Source organism: Physeter macrocephalus, chromosome 14 (genome assembly GCF_002837175.3).
Source record: "Physeter macrocephalus isolate SW-GA chromosome 14, ASM283717v5, whole genome shotgun sequence".
NCBI classification, from domain to species: domain Eukaryota; kingdom Metazoa; phylum Chordata; class Mammalia; order Artiodactyla; family Physeteridae; genus Physeter; species Physeter macrocephalus.
This window is the reverse complement of record NC_041227.1, coordinates 121195318-121209148: the sequence shown is the minus strand read 5'-3', so window position 1 is coordinate 121209148 and position 13831 is coordinate 121195318. Positions and strand designations below refer to the sequence as shown.

General features: G+C 40.4%; 1 protein-coding gene across 15 annotated transcripts in view; it reads left to right on the top strand.

The window, feature by feature from the left end:
• POLG2 (DNA polymerase gamma 2, accessory subunit) overlaps positions 1-13831 on the top strand; it is an 80790-nt gene that overhangs the window by 11656 nt on the left and 55303 nt on the right. For 4 of the 15 annotated variants that reach the window (XR_008619138.1, XR_008619137.1, XR_008619139.1 and 1 more), the window contains exons 7-10: positions 758-858; positions 2768-2885; positions 6025-6116; positions 13480-13657. Coding sequence is in view for 11 of the 15 variants with exons in the window: in XM_055089980.1 (XP_054945955.1) it covers positions 758-858; positions 2768-2885; positions 6025-6116; positions 13480-13624 (456 nt within the window). In the remaining 4 variants the exon portion in view is untranslated. Of the gene's footprint in view, positions 1-757; positions 859-2767; positions 2972-5170; positions 5220-6024; positions 6118-9592; positions 10594-13460; positions 13658-13831 lie in introns of those variants that run through there. The other 11 variants (XR_008619140.1, XM_055089981.1, XM_055089984.1 and 8 more) reach the window with 10 other exon arrangements.

Below are 13831 nucleotides of genomic sequence, written 5' to 3'. Positions count from 1 at the left end.
TTGGTTGTCAGAAGGTGGGGAAAGGGTGCTCCGGACATCTAATGGAGACCAGGGATGCTGCTAAACATCCTGTATCAGCAGTGCCAATGAGAGAAATCCTGATTGTTAAGGGAGTTTTAAATTTTTCTTTTTCTTTCTTCACCATTTTTAAGAAAACAGTAAAGTGTACTGTGTCATTTACTCATCATTACTTCTGTATTTCCAATCAGGCTTTTGTCTCCAGCATTCCACTGAAACTAATCAATCATTCTTTTCTTCTTGAAACATTTTCTTTAGTTGGCTTCAGGAATACCACTCTCTGGGTTTTCTTCATACTTTTCTGGTTCCTTCTCCTTAGTTTCCTTTAATGGCTCTTCCTTGTCTTCCTGACATCGTATTATAACCCTTAGGCTCAGTTCTCAAGTCTCAGATAAGTTTAGAGTTAACATAGCCCTTTGGACTGTTTTTTTTCTGATAGAATCTGTTTTGCTTTTGTTTGTTTGTGTTATGAATGATGATGATAATAAAAATTCTTATATTTGGTATAAAAATTTCAGATTTGCATTTAGTATTCAGCTTTGCAGTGTTTAAGTTCTTCAGAAGAAGTATACAATTTATAAGCATACAATATATAAAATTATCAACAATGTTATATAATTAAAGGGATTTATGCCCCCTTCAAAGAGTGAAAAGATGATTGGTGGTTTCATAAAAATAGGGTAATAACTCTAGCTACTTTTCTTTCGTTCATATTCAGAGTTCTTGTATTTTTCCCCAGGTTTGTCAAGGGCTATTTAATGAATTATTAGAAAATGGAATATCTGTGTGGCCTGGTTATTTGGAAACTGTGCCATCCTCATTGGAACATCTTTATTCAAAGTAAGAATTGTGTTTTTTGTTGCTTAAAAAATGTATTCAGAGTTTTTGATTATACGATGTTTCTTTGTGAGTAACAGATTTCTTCTAAATATCTATATATACTATAATTCAAAATTATTCCTAACTTTCCTGTTTACAGAACCACATACCCTTAGTTAATTGGTGCAGCAGGAAACAATACTCATCAGGTATATATAAGCACATATTATGTGAAACTTTAAGACTTAACACCATGAAGTATGTGTACCTGAGTTTATCAGTTTATCAGGAATGGAATTATTTATATTAGACACATTTGTTGAATCAGGACTGAGGGAACATGAGTGGAGTGCCTTTTCCTTGCTGGCCTTGTTCATTCTCAGGCTGAGTGGAAGGTAATTCTATTCCAGAGAACAGAGAACTAGTTTTCTCGGTGATCTGCACCTCTGTTTACCTGATTGCTCAAGACTGAAACCTGGATATTGTCCTTCACCCCTCCCTCTTCCTTACTGTCAGAGTCTAGTCCATCACTAACTCTTGTCTTCCTCCTAAATGTATCTCACATCCACATCTCCCCATTAAGATCTCCAGTATCTCTTGACTGGATTATTGAAATAATCTCCTAATTGATCTCCTGTCTCTAGTTTTACCCCCTGCTATTTTCATTAACTTTTGTTTTTTAATAAAATAATTCATTTTTCCCTACTTTGGGTTTATTTTGTTATTTTTTTAGCTTTTTGTGTTGAATACATATCTTTTAGGTGAAAAGTTGTGAAGCTTAGTGTTTCGCTCCTCAGTTCTGTAGTAACTTGTTAAAATATAATATACCTTTAAGATGATGTCAGAAGAAAAATAAGTTTCTATAGATAAAGCAACTGATGGCTTTATCATATATAAAATGAAGGGGTGGTACTTGAACTTTCCAGTGTTCTCAGTTTCTAAAATCTTATCCTTTGAGTCATGTGGACAATATCAAGTTACAATTGTTCTTTACATGGTAAAGGCTTTATGTCCCAGGATAGTTTTTTTCCTTTGTCCCAGGATACTTTTCTCCAGATATTTATTAAGCACCCACTATATTTTTTGTACTTTGATACAGCAGTAAACAACACAGAAAAGTTTCCTGTTCTTAATGACACTTATATTCTAGTGGGATAGAATAGACAACAGACAAGTAGATAAATAAGATAATTTCTGGTGGAGTCCTAAAAAAAAAGAAACAATGAGATAGTATGACTGGGTAAACAGAAAGAAGGCCAGTGTGGAACATATTCAGTTATTGCTAAACTAGAAACTGTAAGTTAGTGTACTAAGGTATATATTTAGCATGGTTTTTGGTATAATTTGTTGTACACTAGATCTTAATATTATAGTAGTATTATAAGAGAGTTTCGTCTAAAATTATTTTCTTGGATTGTATCCAAATACCAAAAGACTGAGGTTATTTTGAGGTTCATCCAGATCACACCAAATGGTGTGTTGAGGTACCAGTGTTTATTTCGTATATTTTCTTTTCTTTTATGACTTCCCAGCTATTACAATAAGTCAGAAACTTTCTGAAAATTTTACTTTGAAAATGATTCAGAAACTTGAAAAAAGTATTTTTGGGTTCAGTTCTCAAGCCCTGCCTTTGAGTTTTTGTGACTCTTTTTTTCCTTTCTTTCTTTCTTTATTTTTTTATAGAACTTTAGTTGTGGTATACAGGAACTTTAGTTGCAGCATGTGGGATCTAGCTTCCTGACCAGGGATCGAACCCGGGCCCCCTGCATTGGGAGCTTGGAGCCTTAGCCACTGGACCACCAGGGAAGTCCCTGAGTTTTGTGACTCATGAAGGTGGCAATGGCTCCTGAGTAATTAAAGCTGGTAATGTGGTGAATTTACAATCTATATTTGTGCTCATGTGTTTTGGTTAACTACCTTTTTTTCTTAGATATGATGAAATGAGTATCCTCTTCACAGTGTTGATTACTGAAGCTACTTTGGAGAACGGATTAATACATCTGAGAAGTAGAGACACCACAATGAAGGAAACGATGCATATATCCAAAGTAAAAGACTTTTTAACTAAATATATATCATCAGCTAAGAATGTATAGATTCTAATATTTGTGTAATAAATATTCTCCTTTCCTAATTTGGTTGTCTTATTTAACTGAGATTATTATTAGTATTTTTTTTTTAGTCTCTTTGCACTCAGAAGTGGATTTTTTGGCGCTTTTTTTGATTCAGTTTTTATTACTTATATTTCTTGATGTATTTCATGGTATCAGGAATATGTTCAGCTATAAGAAACAAAAGGACTGCTATACTGGCTTAAGCAAATTGGAGTTTGTTTCTTTCATAACAAGAAATCGAGGGGATAGACTGTCCAGAGCTGGTGTAATTGTTTCCTCTATAGTAGTTAGGGAGCAAGGCTCTTGCTGTCTTTCCACCATCTTTAGTATATTGGCTTTTATCTTTATACTTGTTTCTTCTTGGTCACAAGATGGCGGATGTATTTCTAGCCTTCTCAGCCACGTTCGAGTCAGGAAGAAAGTCAAAGAGATAAGAGCTAGCCAGCCAAGGCTCTTCTGTTTTTAATTAGGAAAGTAAAAGCTTTCCCAAACATCCCGGTCAGAAGACATATTTACATTTTATTGTATTTATCAGAACTGAATCACATGGTCATTACTAGGCCAGTCATTGTCCAAGGGAATGAGAATATCATGATTAATTTGGATCAAACACAATGTATCCCTTGGGGCGGTACTGTCTTGTCTTCTCTGAAATGGGTTTTGTTATCAGGAAAGAAGGGTCTTTATATACACTGTCAAATATCAAAGATTAACCTAAAACTAAAATTTAAAAAATGAGAACATTTATTGACTTTTGCAAAGCAAGCTAAAATAAATGTTAAATGGCATAATCTCATATTAGTGTATTTCATGTCTGATTCTAATAGATATGTTTATAAGAAATCTTTAAACTTTTGTGTGCTGATTATGTTTATGTTAACTATGTTGTCATTACCAACCTGACAAAAATTCTGATACTTTGTGTAAAATGTCTTAAAAGCTTGGCTGGCTTGTCTGAGTTGACTTTACTTAGTAGGTCTTTATTTTTTGCTCTTGGGGAGAATTTCAAACACAAACATACACAGAATAGTATAATTAACCCCATGTACCTATCACCCAGCACCAACAACCATCAACCCGTGGCCAGTCTTGCCTCATCCACCCCCCATCGCCCTTCTATGTTATTTCGAAGCAGATCGCAGCTATCAGTTCATTTGTAAATATTTTAGTTCAGGATCTTTTGTTAAGTTAACCATTCTCACGCCTGAAAAAATTAACAGTAGATGATAATAGGAATTGTTGAGAATTTTCTTGGGTGTGATAATGATATTATGGCTTTATTTTTCTTTTTAAAAAGTCATTGATAGAGACACATACTTAAATATTTTTGAGTAAAAATATATGATATCTGAGACTTGTTTTAAATTTTAGTTTAAAAAAGTGGTAGAGGGCTTCCCTGGTGGCGCAGTGGTTGGGAGCCCGCCTGCCGATGCAGGGGACGCGGGTTCGCTCCCCGGTCCGGGAGGATCCCGCGTGCTGCGGGGCGGGTGGGCCCGTGGGCCATGGCCGCTGGGCCTGCGCGTTCGGAGCCTGTGCTCCGCAGCGGTAGAGGCCGCAGCGGTGAGAGGCCCGCGTACCACAAAAAAAAAAAGTGGTAGAATATGTAGGGAAAATAAGGATAGTGCTGAGTTGTTGAAGTTGAGTGATGGGTACATGGGAGTTCATTGTACTGCTTCTTTTTGTGTATGTTTGAAGATTTTAATAATAAAAAGTTTTTTAAAACCAATTCTTTAATATCATATCCACTTAGTTTCCAATTGTCTCATTGTTGGATCAGGATCCAAATAAGACCCATTTATTGAAGTTGGTTGTAGGTCTTTTAGTCTCTCTTATCCTTATACAATAGAGTTGAGCTCTCTCTCACCCGCTCACACTTTTTTTTTTTTTTTTTCCAAAACATTTGAGTTGTTTGTTATGGTGTTTTCTACTGTTTGGATTTTGCTTATTGAATCCCCTTGGTGTAATTTAACCTATTCCTCTCTCTATATTTCCTATAGATTGGAAATTGAATCCAGAGGCTTGATCAGCTTCAAGTTGAATTTGGTGGTGGGGTGGGCAAGATTATTTTATAGGCTGTATTCTCCCATCAGGAAGCAGTGAATGTGTGGGTGTTTCTCTTTGGGGAATGCTAGCAATCATTGACCAATGCCTAGATCAGGTAGTTCATTAGAGGGCAAAATGGTGATATTCTGATTCCATCTTCCTTCTTTATTTATTAGCTAGAATACTTATATAAAAGAAAACATCTCATCTGCTGTTTGCTTAGAGGTATGGGAAAGGTGGGAGAAATGCTGGATTTGTCCTCTTTAAAGTTATTCTTTTTCATGCACAAATTGTTGTGTCTTTGGCCAGTAGGAGCCTCTCCATGTTGGCCTCAAGTCCTTTTGACACAACTTTAGTAGTCTTTGATCGCTTCCTTAGTATCTAATATGTAATATAGAGATTGTATAGTTTAGAGTTTCTCCAAGGAGCCCTGGTTTATCTTACTGGAAAACTGTTTGGAGACTATACTCTGGGTGCCATCACAAACTCACCAATAATTACAATTCAGATTCGGGACTGGTGTGTGTGTGTGTTTGTGGATTGGCTTTATTGAGATATGATTTACATACAGTAAATTTACCTATTTTAAATGTACAGATTATGAGTTCTGACAAATATGCAGCCACTACCACAATGATAATATGGAACATTTCCATCACCCCCCAAAAGTCCCCTCATGCCCCTTTAGGACTTAAGGGTTTTTACTTTAACCTCTTCTATCACACATCTGTATCTCCTCCCACATTAAGAATCCCAATTCCCAAGAATACTGAGGGTGATAAAATTAGAATGCCATGACACACAACTGCTCATTTGCTTTATCTCACCTTAACCAGAGAACTCTCAGAACTGCAACGCCAGTATTCCTACATATGTCTACTTAAAAGTTTAAATTTCATTTTTGCAGTTTGGGGTCTAATATGTAGTTTTAATATAACTGTGAGACTAAAATGTTTTTTAAAATAATTTTTCTGAAGAAAATCTCAGTCCTGCCCACAGGTACCTTTATTTAGGTACTTTGTCTTCTTAGGGGCCTCAGCCTTCACTGGAAGATTGTATTCCTGGGCTCAGATCAGCTGGCTGCACTAACTGGCAACATGGAATGTCTATACTGCAGTTGAGGTAAGTAATATTTATGGAGGATTATCCAGATCAGAGGTGTCCGACTGGAGTTACACATCAGAATCTCCTGTGGATCTTTTAAAAATAAATATGTTTGAGCCCTATCCCAGACAGACCTACTATTTCTCTTAACAGTGGGGCCCTCATAAATATATTTTAAAATACTTACAGGTGGTTTCTGATGTTCACCCCTGTAGTAACCACTGTTAAATTTATCAGAGAGCTGCATACCTGGATGGTATTGTTTCGACAAAACTTCCCTCCAGCCCAGTTGCATTTAATAAATTTTTTTCTATCAAATACTCTTCTTGGGTATTAACACCACACCAATATGTACTGAAAGATGTTATTAGAAATAGTTCTATGAAACTCATTCTTCATTTAGCCATAAGAATGTTCTTGAGGGCATTTGTTTGCCATGTACACCACGTCTTCCTGTGAGGAAGCATGGGAGAAATTTCTCTCATTTAAATGCCAGGGGTAGTTGTGCTTCTCCTAAAGACTGGCCTGTTATTATATGTGTTATATATCTGTTCATTTTGTTTATTCACAAAGGCTTTTTGAGCACCCAAGTACCAGGAACTCTAGGTGCTGGGGATGTAGTGGTGAACAAAACAGACAAGGCCCTTCTAGGGGTGGGGAGGTGGGGACAGACAATAAGCAAGTAGGTGCATGGGCAATTTCAGGTAATTTTGGGTAGCGATAGTGTTGTAAAATAGGACAGGATGGCATGCTAGATCATGCCTAGGGTAGTGTGCTTTACATAGGTGATCAGGGGAGCCTCTGAGGACTGGCCTTCCAACAGACTGAATGATGTGAAGGAGCCAGCTGTGTGAACATCTGGGGCAGCACATTCTGGGCAGAAGGGAGTAGCAAGTGCTAAGGCCCTTAGGAGGAAAATGGTGTGGAGTGAGCAAGGAACATAAAGCAGGCCAGAACAGAGGGGAGAAGGGGAGGTCAGAGAGGTGGTCAGGGCCCATGTTGCTTAGAGCCATGGGGGCCACAGTAAGGACTCTGGAAGCCACTAGGGCAGGAGAGGGCACAGTTTGAGCAGAGAAGGGACATACTGTTATTTTGAAAAGATCACTGTGGAGAGTGGAATGTTAGAGGAGTAGAAGGGAAGCAGGGAGACCTGTTAGGAGCTCTGACAATGCCCAGGTGATGGTGGCCAGCACAAGAGAGGTAGCAATGCCCTTCCTGGACCTCGCAAGAGGAGCCCCTGCCCTTTAGAGGGTCCTGCTCTGGCCCTTCTCCAGCTGTGCCTTCCCCCATATTATGTCTGAGGGGCCAAGGAGATGTGCTTGGAGGTCATTGTAATCCTTAGGTGTCTAATTGTCCTAACCTATAAGTTTATGTACTACCCGAAATCTCAGTTACTGTCTCTGGTTGTGGGTAATAAAGGTCAAAGACAAGGCACTAGCCCATGTCCCTCCAGGGCGGTAAGGGAGAAAGAAGGAGCTTCAGACATCACCGAACCACTGTTGATCATTCCTCTGGTTAAGTCTCCCCTTTACATCCTTCAGGAGAAGCAGCACTGAGAGAAGGCAGTCTCCTTAGGTTGTAATCCCCCAGCTCTGGGAGCAGAAGGGGCAGAAGGGACAAATGCTTGAGGGCAGCTGGTCAGAGCACACCTATTTGCAGCTCTTCATCCCAGCAAGGTTTTTGTGCTGCCCTGGTGTCACCTTGCAGATGCTGCCTTTTCCTGGTTTCCTATTGGATTTTTGGCTTTTTTCTTAATTTGTGAGAGCTCATTATATATTGTAGAACTTCATACTTTATCAGAGACATGGATTCAAAATATGCCCCCCCATTCTTTTGACTTAGTTTAAGATTTTTAAATGTAATTTTTTAATGTTTCATGTAACTAAATTTAACAATCATTTATGTCTTCTGGATTGTGAGTCATACCTAGAAAAGCCTTTCCCTCTTAAAGATTATTATAAAATTCCTCCTGTTTTCTTTTAGCACTTCTGTGGCTTCATTTTTAGGTATTTTAATATTTGAGCTAGCTGAATTAATTTTGTTGCAAAGAATGAAGTGCAGTTCTAACTTATTAAATATGGCTCTCAAGTTTTTTAAGTGTATTGAATATTGCATCTTTTCCCCATTAACTTAAAATGCCATATTTTTCATATACTAAACTCCCATATGTATTTAGATCTGTATCTGGACTTTCTGTCCTGTTACATTTACATTTTTCTACTTCTCCAGCCATATACCCATACCACACTTTCAAAATTATGGTAACTTTATAATGTTTTCAGACCTCATAGACCTCTCTCACTCCGTGCCTCCCCCTAACACACACACACACACACACACACACACACACACACACACACACACACAGACATACACTTACATTTACTCATATGCTTCTTGAATCCTACACACTTCCTCTGTATTCAGTTTCCTTCTTCATCAAGTACAGTGTGTAGTTCTTTCAGTGTGAATGTGATTGGGAAACCTCCTTCTCAGTCTTTGTCTTAAAATGTCTTTATTTCCCCCTCAGTCTTGATTGATATTTTGGCTAGTGTGGTAGCTATTTTGATTGGCTCTCTTAAGCCACATCATAACCCTTCTTCTATTTGGTGGGGTCTGAAACCTGAAAAATTACAGTTCCTTTGTTGCCAGGGCATGGCTGTGAATATCTTCTACCAATTAGATGCATGTACATGGGACCTGGAAAGTAGAAGGGAGGTGATGGTTTCCACTGAAAAGCAAATGTCTCCAGTGGCATAACTCCACACTCCATTGGGCTTCAGTTTCTGGGTGAGGCAGTAGTTGTGGCAGAGGCAACAGCGGTAACAGTAGCAGCAGTAGTTTTCTGATCTCCAGATTGTAAGAAAAACCTACAGATAAATTGTTAAAATCAAAAAGAGAATTTAGCAAGGTTGCTGGATATAAAGTCAACCAAGAAAAGTGATTGTGTTTCTATATATCCACAACATGAAATAAAAATACAATTTACCGGCCTTTCTCACCTTCTGAGATGGCCCACACTCTGTCTGTGGAGTGTGTTTCTCTCTAAATAAGTCCACTTTTTACCTATCACTTTGTCTCTGACTAAATTCTTTCTGTGATGAGACATCAAGAACCTGAGCTTCATTAAGTCCTGAAACCAGGTGCTGACCCTTTATTCCCAACTTATAGCTAGACCAACTCCCGCTCATCCTCAGCACCACTGGGATGTCTTCTGTGCCATTTCTTTGCGAGAACTTTTTGGGCACTAACACCTGGTTGGGACACTACCTTGGAATGGATAGCATCTAAAATCATACTGAAACCCCCACCAGGTGGGAGAAGTTAACTCTATGCTACCCACAAGCACGTAGACCCCAGACTGGTTTGAACCAGAAGGCTGATGATACTAACTCCCACTTACCGCCCCACCAACCAATCAGAAAAATGTCCACCAGCTGTTCATGCCCTCCTCTTTGAACCATTACTGTAAAACTCCTCACTTCCCCCTCCAGGTTGGGACACACCGGTTTGAGGACATGAGCCTGCTGTGGCCCCCTTTGCCTGGCAAAGCAATAAAGCTATTCTTTTCTACTTCACCCAAAAAAACAAAAACAAACAAACAACAACAAAAAACCCAATTTACCATAGCATCAGAATATCAAGTACTTAGGACTAAATCTAACAAAAGATGTGCAAGCTGTTTATGCAGAAAATGATAAAATGCTATTCAGAGAATTGAAGAAGACATAAACAAATGGTGAGGTATTTGTAGTTTGGAAAACTCAATACTGTAAAAATGTTAATTCTCCCCAAATTGATCTACAAATTCAATGCAATATCAATCAAAATCCCTATTACGTTCATTTTTTCTTTAAGAAAATAATAAGCTGAGTCTAAAATTTATACAGAAATGCAAAAGGTCAAGAATAGCTAAGACATTCTTAAAAAGAACAAGGTGGGAAAATTGTTCTTCCAGTTATCAGGATGCATTTGAAAGCTGAGTATGACATCGACATAGGAGAGATAAGTAGAGCAATGAAACAGAATCCAGAGCCCAGAAAGAAACCCACCATGTATATGGGCATTTGATTTGTGACAAAGGTGACAGTGCAGTTTAGTGGGGAAAGGACAGTCTTTTCAGTAGACAGTGCTGGAACAACGGGGTATGTCCATGTGGAGGAGTGGAAACAAGTATGATGCCAATTTCACATCACAGAAACAATTCCAGGTGGATATAAACTGAAATATGAAAGTAAACTAAAAAAGCCTTTAGTAGATAGTAGTATACGGTAATGCTTGTATGACCTTAAGTTGAAAAAATATTCATCTGGGCACACATCCACAAAAAAACACTAACCATAAAGGACATGGCAGGACTTCCCTGGTGGCGCAGTGGTTAAGAATCCACCTGCAAATGCAGGGGACACGGGTTCGAGCCCTGGTCCGGGAAGATCCCACATGCTGCAGAGCAACTAAGGCCGTGCACCACAACTACTGAGCCTGCACTCTAAGGCCTGCAAGCCACAACTACTGAGCCCAAGTACCACAACTACTGAAGCCTGGGGGCCTAGAGCCTGTGCTCTGCAACAAGAGAAGCCACTGCAATGAGAAGCCCACGCACCACAACGAAGGGTAGCCCCCCCTCACCACAACTAGAGAAAGCCCGTGCCCAGCAACAAAGACCCAATGCAGCCAAAAATATATATATAAATAAATAAATTTTAAAAAAGAAAAAGAACCAAAGGGAAACTTCTAGACATGAAAAAAGTGTAACTATTGAAATGAAAACTCAATAGATCCTCTTCCTCTTCCTTTTCTTCTTCTTCCCCTCCTAAACAATTCATGCAAAAGCCATGGGGGTGGGGCTCAACGTCTGCTCAGTGGGTAGGTACAGGCGTAAGTCACAGAAAGTCAGAGTTGGGTGAGGAGGGAGTTGTGAGGATAAGTACACTTGACACTTAACTGCCCATGGCAGTTATTATTATTGTCGTTATTATAGTTGTCACAAAGGAAATGTTGAGAGATGGCAGAGCAACCACCAGTCACATCCTGTGGGCCTCACCTCTGATTCCAGCTTCATCTGAGGCCTCACCCACTTTGTGCTGACAGCTTTCTTGCTTTAACTATACAATACATATCACTCCTTTTCTGCCCTGGGGCTTTCCAGTGCCCTGGGTGAGACGCCAATGGAAGTGCACTTGGAATGCCCACCTGCACAGCCTAGAAGTGGGAGATGCATCACCTCCTGGGGCAGCCCTTAGTGGGGGATGGAAGCTGATGGGTAAATGCTTCTCACTATCAGTCCTCAAGTGGACAATTCTGAGAGACATTTTTTCACTCTGCAGAGGGTTCCAGTGGGGTCAAGCACCAGTTGCCCACAGCAATGCCCAGCTCAACCTTATACCTTGTTCTGGCTTTTCCTCCAGTCCCTCACGCCTGTTCCCTAGTGTCCCTTCTGTTCCACACAAGGCCTTTTCTCAAGCTCTGCTTTCCAGGCTAGCTGAGGATAAGACTATCAGAAGGCCCTAGAAAGCAGCCCTGGGAAACGCAATTCCTCCCAGGATGAATGGCAATAAGGACTCTGTTGCCGGTGGTAAGGGGAGTGGAGATAATCCTTACATGCCATAGCTTCACAATTACTAAGACTTGCCCCTGCAGTGGGGAAGGGAGCAGAGGTAGATAATGAAGCACTAGGTTATGCAATAGTTCTAGCACTTGAAAGGCATGAGGCAATAGTAATTATATGGATTGTGGAGTTGGTTGGATTCTACTAACTGCTTTAGAAGCTTTGCAAGAGAAAGAGAGGCTGTCAATTCAGGGCATGCTGTGGAACCCAGGGGCATTCCGGACTTCAAGACCTCAGAAGGGGCTTCCCTGGCGGCACAGTGGTTGAGAGTCCGCCTGCCAATGCAGGGGACACGGGTTCGTGCCCCGGTCCGGGAAGATCCCACATGCCGCGGAGCAGCTGGGCCCGTGAGCCATGGCCGCTAAGCCTGTGCGTCCGGAGCCAAAAGACCTCAGAAGGTCTTAATAGGGGACTTCCCTGGTGGTCCAGTGGGTAAGACTCCACACTCCCAATGCAGGGGGCCTGGGTTCGATCCCTGGTTGGGGAACTAGATCCTGCATGTATGCCACAACGAAGAAGCAACTAAGACCCAGTGCAGCCTGCATACATACATACATATATACAAAAATAAGGTCTCAATAGGATCAAATCCAGTTACTGGTATGCTCATTAATTTGCTAGCCCCTCCCCACCCCTTTCCTTCTCTGTTTCACTCTCCCTGGGCCCTCATATAAACAACCTGCACCAATTCCTTGCCTCAGGCTGTGCTTCATGATTAAGACATGAAGAAGCTAACGGTGGCCAAGTCACTAAGTTTATAACCTCAAAGACTTAATGGTTTCTAAGGGGAGCAGCCGATTAGTATGACTCAAGCTAAGCATGATCATACTATGAATAGCTAGTCATTTTTTTAGTTCTTACTTTGTGCCCAGCCCTGTTCCAAATCTTTTACATCCATTATCTGAGTTAATTCTCACAGCAGCTCCATGATGTAGGTATTATTTCTCTCTCTCCTCCTCCTCTCCCCCACCCTCTCAAATGAGGAAACTAAAGCCCAGGGAGTTTATGTAACTTACCCAGAGTCACACAATTAGCACAGGACTGAACCTGGATTCAGCTCAGTCTGACTCCACAGCCCCCATACTCTTAGCCTCTGTGATATACCGATTTCTTCCAAATAACAATGTCAACAGAGAAAGGGGGGAAATTATGTTCATGAATGCTGCTTTAGGCAACAAAATCCTCAAATTCATCTGGACCTGTGTGCACAATATCCGACTTCCCACCCTGAAGATGCATTCCCACAGCCAGTGCTGCTGCTGTTCTTTGCTGGGATTTAAGTCCCAGTTCAACCACTTACCAAGCTAGGGTTGACCCTGTGAAATTACCCCATTTAAGCCTAAATTTCCTTACCTGTAAAAGCAAGTTAATAATACTGGCCTTGTAGGTGTTCCACAGATTTAGTGTCTAATAGCTAATAGCTGTGATTTTTCTAGTCAGAGGTCCATTGTTGGGAACAGAGAAAAAGAACAGAGCAGAACAATTTTGGTCAAGTTATTTTGTTTGTCTGGAACCCAAGAGATGCCTCTTGGCTTTATTGGACTTAACTTATAACTCCTAGGATAAGAGATTCAAACCAGAAATAATTTTGTCCCCTGAAGTGGGCTGAATGGTGGCTCCCCAAAAAGATAAGTCCTAACTCCTGGAACCTGTGAATATCACCTTATTTGGAAAAAGGGTCTTTGCAGATGTAATTAATAAGTTAAGGATCTCAAGATGCGGTCAACCTGGATTGACCTAAATCTGCTGACCAGTGTCTTTATAAGAGAAAAGCAGAGGGAGAGAAGGCCATGTGAAGATGAGGCAGAGATTGGAGAGGTGCTGCCACAAGCCAAGAAACACCAGGAGCCACCAGAAACTGGAAGCGGCAAGTGAGACTTCTCCCCCAGAGCCTTTGGAGGGAGCGCAGCTCTGCTGACACCTTGACTTTGGATTTCTGACCTCTGGAACCGTAAGAAAATACATTTCTGTTGTTTTAAGCCACCAGTTTGTGGTAATTTGTTACAGCAGTCCTGGGAAACTAATCTACTTCTCTCTTCTCCCCCAAGTCAACTCTGTGCTGTTCTCTTGACAGAGAGCTGATGGGAAATGCAGCACATAAAGGCATATGCCTTTGACATGACCT